The sequence below is a fragment of the Euleptes europaea genome, chromosome 11 (genome assembly GCF_029931775.1).
Source record: "Euleptes europaea isolate rEulEur1 chromosome 11, rEulEur1.hap1, whole genome shotgun sequence".
NCBI lineage: Eukaryota > Metazoa > Chordata > Lepidosauria > Squamata > Sphaerodactylidae > Euleptes > Euleptes europaea.
In genome coordinates this window covers 52,611,563-52,629,143 of record NC_079322.1, presented here as the reverse complement: position 1 = coordinate 52,629,143, position 17,581 = coordinate 52,611,563, and the positions used below count along the sequence as shown (strand labels likewise).

General features: G+C 41.4%; 1 protein-coding gene across 1 annotated transcript; it reads right to left on the bottom strand.

Moving 5' to 3' along the window:
• Positions 1 to 1,305: 1,305 nt before the first annotated feature.
• LOC130484451 (lanosterol 14-alpha demethylase) lies at positions 1,306 to 16,498 on the bottom strand. Its single transcript, XM_056857444.1, has 9 exons — positions 16,404 to 16,498; positions 14,291 to 14,467; positions 13,752 to 13,878; positions 12,392 to 12,566; positions 10,063 to 10,182; positions 8,102 to 8,297; positions 5,482 to 5,577; positions 1,822 to 1,993; positions 1,306 to 1,502 (listed from the first exon to the last, which is right to left on the bottom strand). The coding sequence occupies exons 2-9, from the start codon at positions 14,441 to 14,443 to the stop codon at positions 1,306 to 1,308; spliced, it is 1,236 nt and encodes a 411-aa protein (XP_056713422.1). The 5' UTR covers positions 14,444 to 14,467; positions 16,404 to 16,498.
• Positions 16,499 to 17,581: the final 1,083 nt, after the last annotated feature.

Sequence of the window (17,581 nt, the reverse complement as noted above, 5' to 3'; positions counted from 1 at the left end):
ACAACAGTGGTATTCAGGTCATAAGAAATGTTCTTGAGACCATCGATGATTAGATCATGGGAGACTAAGCTAGACTTAGTATTGTGTGCATGTTGTCCACACCCCAGTGCAAGACAAATATTGTTGCATCAGTTGCGTTGTGAAGAGCAATCACATTACTATGAAGTTCAGCATAACCACATTTAACTTCAGGTGAAAAAAACTTTTCAAAAATAGGATTAAGAAAACTTGAAAGGGACATCAAATCCCTTCTTTAGGCTTATAAATTAAATATACTATAATGGATGCAGATAACCTAAATGAATTCAGTGGGGCAGTGTTTTTCCAGAGGGGTGGTAGAACTGAGGATTTATTTCTTGTCACCTCTAAGGCTGATGAAGAATTAAATCAATTCCTGATGTGTATACCTGAGGGTTCTTTTGGAACTCAAATGTGAAAGGGTTAACTAAGCACACACATACACTGCTGCATTTAATTAAAAATTTTTAATGAGGTCTTAAAATGTCAAGCCACTCCACCCACTACATTCTAACATCTATGACACTTAACAGCCAACAATCCTAATTACTGATCTCCACATTAGGGCAAAACATTAAACGTCTGCAGAAAATATAGCAATGGCTCTATCTCTGTGTACATTTTATCTGAGTGAGAAGCTAGCAGATTTCATTGCATATGCCTGACTCCTCCTGGCTTATTTTCTGCAGCACAAGACAATTTTCTTCCTCTCTGGGGTGCTTGCAGTTGCTACTTCAAAAAACTCATGCAGAGTTTTCCACAAAGAGAGGATGAGAAGCTACAAGATTTTGACGCAGGATTATTTTTAAAACTGAAAAATAAGGAGCAGTTTTTAGAAGCGACAATCAACGTTGCTTCCAAAACCATAGTGACACTTCAAAGGCCTGCAGCTCCCATTTTTAGTGATTTTTTGGCTTCATCTAAAACTTAAAGGAGCTGGCAGAGTAATGCTCTAAGTTGTCATCACGTTTCTGCAGTGATTTGGACCCTCCTAATGGTTCCAGAACACCAGATAATACTCATAATTAATTTGTATTAAAAGATGGTAGTCTATGAACCTACTCAAGATTAGTTTTTTAACACAGCATTCATTTCATATCAAAGTTAACCGGATTTGGATTTTGAAGGCACAAATAATTAAGAATGTATATTCAAATTACATAATTAGAACGTAATACAAGGAACAGACTTGCAGGTATTCCAAGAAACAGCTTAACATTCAGATTCTTCACAATAGTACAAACGCTGACCAGCCTCCTCTGGTGCAATCTGACTTGTCCCTGCAGATTAGCTGGAGAAAGTCGCGTTATGTGATCTCCTTTTATATCTAATGACAGGGTTATTAGGTGTGTGGATCATAGTTGCATAGTTTATAGTAGGAAAATACCCATCCACCAAATCGAATTCATACAAATGCAGAAGAGTTGACCAAATTGTCTTAATTTGAACGTAAGCAAAATTTTCTCCAATACAACGATGACGACCTAAAAAAAAAAAAAAGCCACAAAATTTAGTTTGCCTAAATGAAACAGTTTGTATTTACAAACGTATATAGCCAGATATTGGATCTCTTGTATACCCTTGGCTTAGGGCACAATTTTCTTGAGTTCATCTTATGAGAGAAGTGCAAACTTCTGGTCAGTTCAAGAGCCATCACATCATACTGAACATTTAATTGATTGCTGGCCTCCAAGAAAACACTAAGGGCTTAAGAAAAAACGTAAGTACAAAACAGATTTTGATTTTAATAGATGTTTTAAAAACACAGTACAGATAGCAACTACATTTTTATCTATAACTTACCAGCACCAAATGGTATGTACGCAAATTTCTCTCCTGATGCAACAGGGCTATCTTGGAGATAACGGTCTGGTTTGAAGTTTACATTTTCTGTCCAACAGTCCTTAAGTCTGTGATTGACAGAAGGAGACACACAGACTTGATGCCCAGGTGGAATTGTATACCCAGCAACAGTCTAGCAATTAAAAAAGCAAAACATTCTTGTAAAATCTGTTTATATACTCCAGTACAATGATGACAGCCATAATCTCGCCTTCAGAGATGGCAGCAACCTGATCACTCCCTTATAAACTGGTATATATGGAGTTTTCTCCCTCTAGTTGAAGCACTAATATCTGGAGTAAGCTACTAGAAGTGAAAAACAGTAGCAGTACCACATTTTTATCATCCTTGCTCCAAGGAATGTCATAAACTATTATTATTATGAATTAAATTTCTATCCTGGCCCTCCCCGACCAGGATTGGGCTTGGCGCGGCTCACATCCAGTATAACAACAACCATAATACAAAATCAGTTTAAAATAATAATGACGTTAATGGTAAATTATTATATATTACATCTCTAGTAAAAATCCAGTTATACACTATCAAATTCAGAGGCACTAATCAAATCATTAATGAACCTTCAGTAAGGAGAGGCAAGGTTGAGTGGGCAAGATGTAACAGGCATAAATATGCAAAAACAGGAACAGGGAGGCCAGATTTGATGGAAACCGTTGCTGTCCTCAGCCATAGGCCCACACTAACCCACATACTGCCTTCCCCTTGGCCATACACCTGTGCACCCCAGGAAGTAAGTTCACAAGGTACACAGAAGTATCATAAAGAAAACAAGAATCCACCTGTGGGCTAGGAAGCTGTGTTAAGCATTTATATCCTGCCTTTCCCAATGGCTCAAGTAAAAATAAAGACTGATTTTGGCTGCATTCAGACCTCACAGTAAACCACAGTTTATAAATTATACTTGCATTATAGTCTTAATACTTTAGTGAAATGTCTGAGCGCAGACTGCTGCATAAACTGGTTTGCTGGTAGAGATGAAAACTAATATTCTAAATCGGGTGGGGAACCTCCGACATCATTGGCGGTGGCCCCTGAACTCTCCTGCAGAAGCCGCCACCATTGCTGCCGCTGGAGTGTGTGCGGCCGGGCGAGCGGGGAACGGGGTACAGAAGCCAAGCGCCCACACTCGGCATGGCCGGCGACTTCTCCGGCGCCCTCTGGGCCTGTGTGGGCGGAGGGGCGTGACTGGTGGGTGGGCACAAAGGAGGTGCCCTCTGCCCCACCCTCACAAGCCTGCCACTAGCCACGCCACGCCGCCGCATCCCCCCCTCGGGGCGGGCAGGGCGAGTGGGAGATTCCCCCCCCCCGGGCAGGGGGCTTGGGGCCTGGGCAAGCCAGGCAGGCAGGCAGAGAGGGGCGCTGAGCTAGGCTGGGCTCCCTCCCTCCTTCCCTCCGCCCCAGACGGGCCTCCTTTCCGCCGGAGCTCCACTCAAAGGGGTGGGTGGAAGCGGTGGCGGTGAGGCCCAGCCGGGCGGGGGATCCTCCTCCTCCTCCTGCTCACCCCGGCACGTGGGAGGCGGCGGGCCCAGCCCCGTCCACAGGTCAAAGGCGCGGCAGCAGGGCTGGTGGCTTGCGAGCCGCAGGGCAGGAAGTCAGACGGAGGCTCTGGGGCGCCTCCTTCCCCTCCCTTGCTGGCGGCGAGAGAGAAAGAAAAGCGGGAAGGCTTTCCTGTCTCTGGCCATTCATGAATGGGAGGTTTTGCCTTGTATTTGCCGCTCTGTAGATGCACATTTTCCCCATCCAAATTCTCAACACTCATCAGTAAGTCCCCATGCAGAGTTTTGAGAATCCGGATGGGGAAAAATGTACATCTGGAGAGCGGCAAATCCAAGGCAAAACCTCCCATGCATAAATGGCCTTTCTCTGTCTCCCTCCCTCCTTTTCTTTCCCTATTTTTCTTTCTTTCTCTCCCTCGCTCCCTCTTTCTTTTTCTTTCTCTCTCTCCCTTCCCTTTCTCCGCCCCTTTCCTTCCTTCCTTCCCTCCCTCCAGCAGCTTCTCCGGCGCCCTCTGGGTCTGTGCGGGCGGAGGGGCGTGCAGTCTTATTCCACCTTTGAAGTGCCCACAAGCCATCCTCCAAACACCTTTCCATTTGTCTTGATATATAGAGAGAAAACAGTAAGGAACTAGGGTTGCCAATCTCCAGGTACTAGCTGGAGATCTCCTGCTATTACAAGTGATCGCCAACCAATAGACATCAGTTCCCCTGGAAAAAAATTGCCTCTTTGGCAATTGGACTCTATGGCACTGAAGTCCTTCCCCAAACCCCGTCCTCCTCAGGCACCACCCCAAAAACCTCCCACTCATGGCGAAGAGGAACTTGGCAACCCTGGCTTCTCCCCGGCCCCCACGGGGAGGTCTATGCCCGGTATGGCCCCCGAATGATGTTATAAATATGCAAATGGCCCTTGGCAGGAAAAAGGTTCCCCATCCCTGTTCTAAATCATGACTTGTACCTGGCTCACACTAACTATAGCTTGCTGTGGTAATATCATGATTACAGCTGGGTCACACTTTTCTAAGAAATAAAAGGGAGAGCTCTCTATGGATATTGAGGTATGGCAGTAGCGGGACTGTTTTTGGCTGTAACGGTTTTATGGGAATAATTTCCAAGAGAAAACAAGTTTAGGACTTGTGAAATGACAAAGCAGAGGAGGGATTGTAATACATACTTAGCTTCATAGATTGATTTAAAAAATGCAGTGAAGCAGCAGAACAGAAGCAGGTGGGAGGGTAGCCAACTATCCTCAGCCAACAGAAAGGTGGTGGCAGCTTGAGTTACCACTGGGTTTCCCGCCTGCACCCATTCCCTTCCATTTATTTCAGCCAAACAACAGTGAGCAGGTTCCACATGCAACAAGGCTTTGCCAGAAGGCTGGTGACAAAAGAAAGTTTAGAATACTAGCCAAGACTCTGCACGGAACCAAGAAAGGAGGCAATCAACAGAGAACTGGGATTTATGAACAAACTGTGGATGTCTGGTAGACTAATCAGGGTATGTGCAACAAACTGTGGATTTGACAAACCACAATTGATTGTGAAATGTGAATGTAGCCTTCTTGTTGAGGAATAATCTATCTGTGTCTCCATTGTTCAGGCAATCTTTTTTACACTATGTGGAACTGTTTTTCCTAACATACAAGGAAGAGGAGCAAAATTAACTTCAAAATATGACAACACACCAGCATAGTTGATAAGAGGTGCAGGATCAGGTACTTTCCGCTCTGCATTTGCACTCCTAATCACTTGTTCACACATTTGGAAGAATATCTCACTTTTACCGTAGCAAGGGATATTTTCTAAAACTGCAGAAACAAGTTGAGTGCTGATGACAAAGAAGCATGCAATAGTAATTTATTATACTTAATAACTGGCTATAACTTAACTGGAATACCCTCCAAGTACTCATTGCAGGCTTAGCAGACTCACACTGCCAGAATGAGAAAGCAGTGAGCTGAAACACCTTTCATACTTCATTTGTCATAAGTGTTGTGAACCAGGAATTGGGCATCAACCTTAAAACGTCATAGTATTGTCTCAGGTTCTCCCTACATTAATTACACTACCCCATACACCACTGAATATATACAAAGGGTTCTTACTTGTGGAGTTCTAGCCATCCTCATCATAGTCATTATAGGAGGCCTCAGTCTAAGTGTTTCTTTCAAGCAACCATCCAGCAAACTCATATCCTTGAGCTAGAATAAGTAAAATACAGTTTGTTATTTCACAGAGTATTAAAAATATTCAAACACAGTCATTTAGAATGGTTGTAATTCCCTCTACCATGAACTCCAGCAGTAAGCGAGCCCTAATTTGTGTCCCAAGCACAAAACTAACACTGGATATCCTGGTTTGTAGTGGTTCTTAATTATATTAGGATATATGTTTGTCAATGGTACAGAGGGGAAAACAATATATGCTATGTTGCCAAAACGCATCCATGAACAGAAGACCCATGTACAACCTTTCACATATAATTGCCTACTAGAGTTTTGCCAGCATCCATGCTGTTAAGATCTCATACTGAAATTATACCAAATTACATCAATTCAATGTACAATGGAACCTGCCCAGCATTTTGGCTGAATGGCTACATGTGAGGAGGGGAGGAAACTGGAAGCACCTAAGCCGGCTGAGTTAGACCTGGGCTGAGAATCTGCTCTTCCCGGGTTTCAGGTATCTGGAGCCAGGGCTTGATCACAGATGTGAGCCAAAGGGCTCTTATCCCCTGGCTTGCATCCATGGTCCTGGGCAAGCTGTGCCAATGGAACCAACACCAACCTAGGACAACCTTGAAATTATCACCTGCTTCAACAGTGTACCATGTGACTTTTGAGTTGATTACAATTTTTAAAAAAATACATACTTCTGCATACTTTAATTTGTAAGCCACCATGTCCCCAGGGTGGGAGAAAGGCCGGTTAAAATAAACAAATATATTTCTTGAAAGTAAGTTATATCGTGGCTAACAGGAGTCATTGCAAATAAATATCATAGGGCCAATCTGCATGTATTTAGTACACCCACAAGATTATATGCACAAAAGTTTCTCCTGTTCACAGTTGGGAAACAGGTGCACCCCACACAAACATGTTTTCATATGTTTCGCTAAGGAAAAGTACCTTGAAAGGTGCATGTAGCACTTCGAATGAGAGTAAAGAGCATGCTTAATTTCTCAGTGTACCTCAAGCGACTGACTGAGATGAAATGACTCAATCAAGGAAGCCGCAGGCCTCAGTCTGCAAGACCCGAGCAAGGCTGTTAACGATAGGACATGTTGGAGGACAATGATTCAAAGAGTTGCTTGGGTCCCCCGGGAACCCCCGAGGAATGTGGCCCTCAGATCAGCATCTCTACCGGAAGCAACCATGGAACGTGCAATAAATCAGCTTGATCATTTAATTGCTCTGTTGAACTCTCAATTTCAACTTATCGACCAGAAGTTGGACATCATCTTAGACGTATTTAAAGACACAAATAACCAAGCTACTACAATGAAACTAGATGTGAGAGCAGTGGATTTTCCAACTGAAACGACAGCTGAAGAACAGAAAAACCCTATACAGGAATTGGAAAGCCACGATAAACAACCAGAAGCTGTATACCTTCAAGAAGAAATAGCAATGGATTATCTGGCTACAACGTATCTAAATGTGAGACTTTGATTTTAGTCTTTAAAATCTGCCTGAAGAACTCTTTAATGTCAGCTTGGAGGATTTGAAGGGTGGAAAGGCTGGAATTACTGGGATTTCTCTCTGCAACTTTGGGTTCTCGTAGTAGATCTGCATCACATTTTCTTCCATGCCAATGTCTGCAGAGGGAACTTTGCCAACAATCTCCAGGGATGCTACTCGAAGTTTGCTGTTAAAGAGGAAAAGCGGAAGACGCTGGAAATTCCGGACAAAGGGACTGGTTAAAAGAGTTTAGTTTTTCTGGAATAAGAAAGGATCTGGTCAAAAGGTTTAGCTTTGGGGAAAATGGAACAATTTTTATACTAATATTTTAGAAAGATAATTTGCAGCTATGGGTGGTTGGGAGACATGGAGGGTTTATATAGAGATTGACTTTTAAAGGAGGTATTAAATGTTACCTATTATTCTAATCTACTATTAAGAGACTTATTAAAAAATTATTTTTGTGTTAGTATTAATTAAATTTCTGAATGAATATATTCAATACTATATCCTTAAAATTGCATCTGATTTAGTTTAGTTTAGTGATTTAGTTTAATGAATAAAATTAAAAATATTAGGATTAGAATTACCTATACTAAAGAGTATATAGGTTTATTAATGGATGGAGGAAGATGTAGGGGAAGTATTTTTTCTTCTTTTTTCTTTTTCTATTGGATACACTTTCAATACCAATACAATGTATGATTGTTAACAATTGTAAAAATGTATATGTATAATGGAGTTAGAAAAATTATAAAAATTATTTTAAAAAAATGATTCAGAGTTGACATAAGTTGGAAGCGAACTGACTGCAACTAACACACACATGTGTGACTGAAAGGGCAACTTAGCTTATCCTACTTTAATTTCTGCTCTTAATATCTGTGCCTGAAGAAAAGCCTCTTACACAATTCTGAAGCTTGCAACACTTCCACATCAAGTTCTGCAGTCCTTTACTCTTAAAATAATAATGTCTACAAGTTTCACAACTCTACAATCATGTTATCCTTACAGATAAATGCAGGAATTACAAAACCCTACAAACCTGATCATAATGTAATGGAGGGAAACCATCTCCACGCACTTCTTTTTGTTCCCGGTAACACTGTTCTTGGAGTGACCTATCTCTAGACAAAAAGAAGCCAAGCCAAGCACTTGTGGTTGAAGATGTGTGCTGCCCTGCCAACAGCAACCCAATAAGCAGTCCAGCAATTTCATCATCTGTCAGGTGACGCCCATCCCTGGATTAGAAAAAAGAAACGTATAGGTGAAACATGTGCTTTGTTTCACTATATCAGCACTGTGCCAGAGTAACAAAATCTGATCACAGATTTCCTGAACACAACCATCGATTCCTCATGACCACATTGTTTCGAACACAGATCAACAAGAAACAAGTAAAAACACAGTACAATTTCAGGTTGCTAGGAAAAGTCGAATACATTCTGATGATTGCCAAGTTTAAAACAAGCCCTGAATTCCCTAAGAATGGACAACCGTGCAAATTCAGAAGTATATAATAAAAACTGACTGATTATCCGATGAATGTTACCAACTTCAGCGAACAAGATCCAAGGCAAAAATTTGACTTCTCACTGACCATTTCCCCCCATATTCCTCAAGTTCACACACGACAAAACATCCGTCCTTTTGTAAAACGATGCAGGATCAGTTTCATGACCAGAAGTGAATTCTTGTCATGACATCGTTGGGAGTCCAACCCTCTGAGGCCCCTTGCCTGGGGAATCTGTGCTGGTTCAGCAGTACAGGAAGCCTTTCCCTCTGCAGTTCAAATGGCACCTGACACGGCACTACAGCAACAAATCTGCACCAAAAGCCCATGGGAAGTGTTCCTGTCACCTTGGTTACTGCCACAACAATGTTCAAATCGGAGGTTGTAGTGCTTATTGCATGCTGAGGGTAAGCGTTACAAGTCACTGAGGTTCATATTCTAATATTTCAACAAAATCATTAATTTAGACAAATCATTCCCACAAGACCTTTTGCTGGGATCAAAGCTCAAGGAGTTGATCTTTAACGCACTGAACCACTTCACTTGTACATCAGACTCCTGCTTATCTTATTACCACAGGCAATCACATCTGTATCCTGTCTATTCCACAGTATAATCCATTTTGCAACTAAGAATTAAAAAGCCCCTCTCAATACAAAGCAGGTCAGCTTCTCAGTGAACGTTCACAAGTGTTGGGGGGCCAGTGGTGTTTTGTTCCATGTTTCTGTTCTGCCTTCCAGCCCTGAATTATAGCTGTGCTTATTTCTGTATTCCAGCTCCAAATCTTGTCCCAGTTCCTTGATCAAGGTATATCATTTTCCTTGATGACAAGAATTTTCAACAACAAAAAGTGCATAAAATTTCACAACTGAAAGAGTAACGGGTCAACTATTATCTTCTAATAAAAGAGGTAATGTCTCCTAATGTTCTATGTTTCAGAGCAAAGGAAAAATTAAGATTTCTAGCCTCAGAAAAATAGCTGCATTCAAGTCACATGGTACAGAGTGTCCACACTAACTGCACCACACTCAAATACTCTATCAGACTATGGTATATTAAGCTGCCATCTAGAGTTTTGCAAGGGAGCTAAGGACTTTAGCCGTGCCAACATAAAGGCACGCTTATACCTAAACCGTAATCGAGAAGCTGGCCAGACAGAAGAAATAATGACAAACTGAATAGAACAGACACGTCGTGCTATACAGATTATACTGTTCGAATCATATCTAAAAAAGCATCGCTTAATCATGCTCATAGCTTCCTGCCTGGTGACTGAAGGGACTCCAAGGAAAGATTGAGGGGCTGAAGTTGTTGCTCTACAAATTTATCCCAACGGGCAACATAAGAATCTTCTCTTATCAAGCCAAGGTACCCCTCTTGGGTATCAGAATGCACAATTTTAACTTTTAGCTTCTTCGAAGCCCCATTTCCCAAGGTCTGGCCCTGTAGCCTTCAACTGTTTCTTATGAATCACACCCAACAACATTACATACTTGTATGTGACGTCCAGTAGACACTGAAGCATGTCATCCTCTCTGTTCAAGGACTGTCGTCGTTTCTGAATTATTTTGTAGAAGATAGCCTTTATTTTTTTGTGGGCTCTATCTCTTCGCCTGGAATTAAAAGCATCCAAGAAATACACAGTAATTATAAACACTTGGCCTACAGATCTGATTTTGTTTGGCAGATTTATACACACTGGTACAACCTTAACAAGAAGATATTTTATTTATCTACAGTCCACCTTTCTTTCTGAGGCACATGTTGAAAGACAAACATGTGCCCTATTTGCAGGGCTAGTTTAAAAGGTATATAATTGAAGGTGGTTCGAAAACCAGCAATAAAGATGCGGTGGGGAGGCAGCTGGGCATGTGGATAAATGCCTAACTTAGCTATGATACAAGATACTATAGTTCAGCAAGTTCACAACAGACTAGTTAAATGCCAAAATGTCGCTCCTAAATAAGCTCCTTACAAAATGGCTGGGATACAAACATAGCAATTATAAATAGGTAATTGACAAGGGAGTCAGTTTTTTACCCTCTAGGACCACAAAGTTGTTAACAAAAACATGAAATCCAACAATATTAAACAAGAAAAATAAAACCATCCTGCAGGAATGGAAAAGATTAGAGAGCTTAACAGCCAGATAATTCAGCACATTAATCAACACTAACCACAGTTTCAAACGCCCTATAAAAGAAAGCCATTTTAACTAGACTGGTTTGTTCTTTATTAACTGATGGCAGGCTTTTCAGATACAAAAACCAATCTGAAACACGCATACTGGTACAATCTTAACAGGACGGGATCTTCCTAATGATAGAGGTCTATAAAATTATGCATGGTTTGGAGACAGTGGACAGGGAGAAGTTTTTCTCCCTCTCCCATAATACTATAATATGGGGTCATCTGGTAAAGCTGGAGGGTGAGAGTTTCAAAACAAATAAAAGGAAGTATTTTTTCACATAACGCATAGTTAAATTGTGGAACTCCCTGCCCCAGGATGTGGTGATGGCTGCCAGGTTGGAGGGCTTTAAGAGGGGAGTGGACATATTCATGGAGGAGAGGGGTATTCATGGCTGTTAGTTAGAATGGATACTAATCAAGCTGCATACCTATTCTCTCTAGTATCAGAGGAGCATGCCTATTATTTTGGGTGCAGTAGAACACAGGCAGGATGGTGCTGGTCTGATCCAGCAGGGCCTTATGTTCTCAAGAGAGCCTGTTCCATGCCAAATTCCTTACAGCCACTCAGATTGCAGGAGAAAAGCTGGACGAGGATCAAAGGCTGCATTCCTATGCTCACTTCCTATGCTGCATTCCTATGCTCACTTGCTTGGCAGTCAGTAGACATGCAGAGGCTCACGCTGCACCTCTGTGAAAGATTAGCCCCTCCCACGGCTCCTGGGTTGTGCTGCCGCAAGAGGGGGGGGAGGAGGTGAACCCAAGCATGGATCCCAGGTTGTGCCACCACAGACAACTGTGAGGGGGGAAGGTGGCTCCTGACAGGCCTCGGTGAGCCTACTTGCCGAGGGGGGAGGTGGCTCCACTGTGGCACCCAGGAGCCACTGGCAGGCCTGTCTAGCTGCAGCGAGGCTGGAAGGTGAGTGAGGCGGAGGGAGGGGATTTTCCCCCTCCCCGCAAGTTTTGCTGGCCCCCACTTGTGTGGAATATAATTTCTTCTTCACAGCATCTAAAGAAGTGAACCCTCACTCATGAAAGCTCAGGCTGGAATACATATTGTTAGGCTTTAAGGTGCCACTGGGCTTGTATTACATTGTTGTAAATTTAAACAAAAGGTAAATGTTTTATTGGGGCTGTTACACATGTAACATCCCAGACCGCTTCAGCATGGTTGAGATCAAGATCAAGGTTATAGGATCACATGCTCCCTCCCCACTCAGCCTCTCTTGCATATGAATTCTAATCCCCGTCCACCTTTACCTTTGTAACTGATATTAACTAGATACTTCCAAGAAACGGAGTCCACTAAAGACAAATTCTAACCCAGTTATTTGTTACCAAGTTCCTATATTTTATTTGAGTGTCTCACTTAAGAACTGTGGGCATAAAATACAGCCCTGGTTAATGTTACCTGCCTATGAAGAATATGCATGCAAGAGGAGCAAGGAAGGAGTACACAGTCCTGCAGCCCATTCTCAGTGGTTGCATTATTCAATAGGCTCATTCTGGAGTAACTCTGCATAGAATTGCACTGTAGGAGTATCTGAAGACTTTTTATGCTTACTTGGGAGATACATTGGCAAGAGGGATCTACAATCTGCACATTGATTATCTGCTGATTGAGTTCTTTAGTACCTGAAGCTTGGCAAAGGCAACCAATGTGGCAAAAGCCAAGCAGCATGCGTAAATCCCCCATCCAGATCAGCATACAACTGTGCTACCTTCTCATTGAGGATACTTCTTATCTCTTTGCCATGCAGACAGTGACTTGCTGTCAAAATGATTAGTTCTGAAAGTGCTTCAAACAAGTCTATGGAAAGGGGGAAAGTACATAAATTAAGCGGGGAAAGAACATTTTTGCATTTAACTTCATAGTGTAAAATTAATCTAAATAATGCACGAAGACACCCTTCTTTGAAAAACCACTGCAAGACTTACAGATTCCCTTTAAGAAGCCTCTTGGGCAAAACGCGTTAGGAATTTTATCTGAGTAATAAAATATATTTTAACCTATTTCACACAATCAGCTTTGGGCTTATTTTTTTAATCTCCAAAATCAGGCTCCCAAGACAATTAATAAACTGGGGCAGATATCTTGCAAATTAAGTGTGTCATCTGATATGATATAGTTCTTTATTGATTTATGGGGCAAGTTTTTAATCATGGTTTTATTGATTTTGCTGTATTTTATTGTACTATTTGTACCTGTGTGAGCCGCCCTGAGTCTAGCTTTTTGCTGGAGAGGGTGTGATATAAGTTTAATAAAATAAATAAATGATTAAGCTTTTATACAAAAGATCTTTGGACTTCTTAAAGGAGGGATCCAATGACTTATTTATATTAACCCTCAGAATTCCAAATGGTGCTTATATGTATAATTTTTTTTTGCATGAGTCAAGATTTATAAATTTAGAGATTTTTAAAGCCCCATGGGGAAGAGAAGAATTTTGTTATTACCCCTCTTTTTTTGCTGTCAAGTCACTGCAGATGTATGGCAACTCGTGGTGGGGTTTTCAAGACAGAGATAGTTTGTCATTGCCTTCCTCTGCATAGAGACCCTAGAATTCCTTGGTGGTCTCCCATCCAAGTATTAACCAGGGCTGACCCTGCTTAGCTTCCGAGATCTGATGAGATCAGGCTAGCCTGGGGCTATCCAGGTCAGGGCATCTCTTTGTTTACCCACCTTTTATCTCATATGCCCTTTTGAGGACCATCATTCCTCTACTTTTTCGTATACTATACTATAAATACAGTAAATAAAGAATAAGAGATACTTAACACAACTGATTATCAACAGGTAGCAACTAAGAGAGTATTCTAACCTAGCTTGTGTTCTCAAGGGTTTTCTCAGCAGTGCACCACTGATCTCTAGAATCTCAGAGTAGAACAACTTATCTGTCTGTTGCAAGTAATTATAAATGCAATATGACACCACACTAATCATGCCTCCATCTCACATTCTACTTAAGCACAATTTTCCAGATTACATACTTACTTCTTTCTCCCTTCTCTCCCCACGTTTTAAAGTATTCCTTAGTTTCTTCTTCTATTATTGGTACATGGTTTTTAAATTGTGCTACATTCAGTCCACTTTTTAGCATCTTCTTTTGTTCCAAAAATACCTTCAACAATAAACAAACAAGCCATTACACATCACAAAGGCACTCATTGCATGAAGGAGGCATCCTGCAATCATGGAAGGGCAGTTTATTTAGTATATTTTAATTACTGGTATCATTTGATGTAATTAGAGACTACACAATAGAGACTGTGTGTGTGTGTAAAGTGCCTTCAAGTCGCAGCCGGCTTATGGCGACCCCTTTTGGGGTTTTCATGGCAGACGCTCAGAGGTGGTTTGCCAGTGCCTTCCTCTGCACAGCAACCCTGGTATTCCTTGGTGGTCTCCCATCCAAATACTAACCAGGGCTGACCCTGCTTAGCTTCCGAGATCTGACAAGATCAGGCTAGCCTGGGCCATCCAGGTCAGGGCACAATAGAGACTACAGAAAAGAAATTATTCAGCAATACACATACTGGGTTGGGTACATCATATGCAACTCCCTTGCCGAAGACAGGTGTGGTTAGCCGTGAATACACATCCTCTGCATTCAAATCTTCATTTTTGCTATTGAACATAAGAGCAGCAGCATCACTGCCCAGCAGATAAGTAAATGTCTTCCCCACCATCGTGAAGCTAAACACAGGTCCATACTGTAGCAAAATCAAGGAATGGGGAAATGGAAGAAAGACAGGGAAAATGTAACTGTAAAGAAGGTCCTTTTTATCTTATAGCATGACAGCTACTACTGTGATCTGTAATTGTTTCCAGCCTATACACATGCAACAAAATAAGCACAACATCATGAGGTTCAATAGCCCAATTAATCTACTGGGCTTGTTTAAACAGTAAGGGCAAAAAGTTTCAAGAAACAGGCCTATTGCTAATACTCAGAAATGCACCATGCATGTGAGACCCAAAGGCACAGCTTGAAGCATATAGTGCAGCAACTTCAATAGGACTAGATGTGGTAATGCCTTGATGGCATACAGTTCAGGAACCTTACGCACTTGGATCCTGAACTGTCCCATTACCGTAATTTTATTTACTTCATTTTAATCTCCAATTTTAAACTATAGATTCAATAGAATAAAAAGATATGCATGCTACATATAAGGCCAACGTATCTACCCAAACCATACAAACCTTGCAAAATAAAGAGCTCTACATCTTACACATTGTTTCAAGATTCATTCTCTGAACAACTCTCAACTGTAATGAGTCTAACCTGGAAGGATCTGTTTTACTGGTAGGCCATTCGTTTCATCAGTGTCTCTTTCACCAACCAATCATTAAATTTGGGACATTTTTTTTTGCTTCTAGTTCCTAGCTGTGGTAATCATATATAAAGCTAACGTTTGATGATTTTTAGGCATACCTATCACAATTTAACAGTAAAATCTCTGGTTTATAGTAAATCTGTCTCTCCAATCCAACAGATAAAATTTCCACCACTTGTTTCCAATTGTCTGTTGCCTGTTTACATACCCATCACACATGGGGGAAAAACAGCCTTTTCTACCTCACAAAACCAACACTTATTACTCCCAGGTCCATAGATCTTTGTTATCCTGAAAGGGATTAGGCACCATCAACAGATCATTTTCAGCAGATTTCCCCTCTACAATAGGCAAATCATAAAGGTGGTTCCATATGTAAATATCTCTCTCCACTTTTTATCATCTAAATCAACACCAATTTCTTTTTTTTTTTGCCATCTTAGAATAAAACTATTATCTGGTTTAAGTAACATCCAATAAAATGGTGTACAGATTCAGAAATAGGTATACTTGCACTTAATGTGGTTCTTTCAATCAGCATGATACAATTTAGACTATTGGGAATTGTCCAGCATAGCTCCACTCTTCTGACCCAACCAAGCCCCCCCACCCAGCCTGGATAACTCCCTATTTCGAACTAGTCTCAGATCCCTCAACTGTCACTCTTCTCCTTCAACCACAAGACACTTGAAGTCTCACCTTGTTCTCTAGTGTCTTTCTAAGCCTGAAGAGAGAACAATCTTTTGTTTTTGGTCTTTGCTGCTTGCTCTATTAGAGTAGATTCTGGGCCCTGTTGAATGTGTGCTCCTATTTCTTACACATTACACAAGTGTGCAGCTAAGCAGCTTTCTGATAACACATTTCATGTCCTGCTTCTCTCTCCTTTCTGGATTGCCACTTTGGCAATGCACACTCCGACTGGTTCTAAATCACATTTGTGTACTTGCAGAGCACTTACTGATATATGTCACATGTCCCTTCAATTTTGGATTACTCTTAGATTAATTGCTGCCCAAGACATTTAGTCTTGTGCCTCACATCTTGGACCGCCACACACCTGCATGCATGTGTAGCTACAGACACCTCTCCTTATCTTTCATTTTATCTCTTTGTTCTCTTGACTCCCCTCAAGTGGACTAACTTGCATACAGGTTGGAAGCTTGGAGGGAGTCGTTTGTTATAAGGTCTTGTTAGTAAGTACATCTGAATGCTTGGTATTATTTTGACTGATTCAGACTCAAGATAATACGAAGCTCAAAACTTCCAACTAATTTAGTTACTACAGAATATTGTCAAGGAAAAGACTCACCTTTTCATAGGCGTTTTCCAAAAATTCAATTGGACTTTTCCCAAATGCAACTGCATGTCCCAAAAAGGGGATGTTTGATGATATATAAGGAGGATACTTCTGCAGAAGGAAACAAAATCATTTAAATAGTATTGCAGAGAACAGTTTTACACTAGGTTGCATGACCAAGAGCTTTTCAGCCTAAGTATAAATAATGAATGAGGGCTTAAGAAAAATATAATTGGTTGTTTGAGGAGGTACAATTTGCTTAAAATGAGACAACAAAGAACAACTGTCTTACTCCACCAAAGATCCTGCTGATATAGCTAGATTTTCACAAGCTACCCTGTGTACTACTGAATCTATGCATACATTTAAATCCAATTTAAAAATATGTCTATAAATGAACACACAACATGTAATCTACTGAAAAGTTGATTAAAGGCCAGAGAAGGTAATTTATGTAAAGTTTCCTCCACAATGTGACTTGTAGAAGACAATAGGTCATATCAACAATGCAAAATGCAATTAGATATTGTCTCTATATACAAGTTCAACATACATGAGGCATATGAATACTTCAATGTCATCCTGTAGAAAACTGATGCATTGGAGGATGGACTCTAGGTAGGGTTGCCAACCTCCAGGTGCTAGCTGGAGATCTCCCGCTATTACCATTGACCTCCAGCCGATAGAGATCAGTTCCCCTGGAGAAAACAGCTGCTTTGGCCATTGGACTCTATGGCATTGAAGTCCCTCCCCTCCTCAAACCCCGCCCTGCTCAGGCTCCGCCCCAAACCCTCCCGCCGATGGCGAAGAGGGACCTGGCAACCCTAGCTCTAGGCTCTGTACCTCACTGAGGTCCCTGTCCTCTCCAGGCTCCACCCACAAATGTCCAGGAATTTCCCAACCTAGAACTGGCAACCCTATTCAAACCCCTTTTTCTCACCACACCCCTAAATGTCTAAAATGGTGCCTTAGATCTCTTTGGGAGACACTCTACACTGGAAACAAAAGATATGCTAGATTGCAGACACACTACACCTGCTCCAGGAAATTCTCCATTTCTTCACTTTTTTTTGTACCTTCAAGTCATAGCCAACTTACTGCAACCTCGTAGGGTTTTCAAGGCAACTGAAAATCAAGGGTATGTGTGTGTGTTAAGTGCCGTCAAGTCGCTTCCGACTCATGGCGACCCT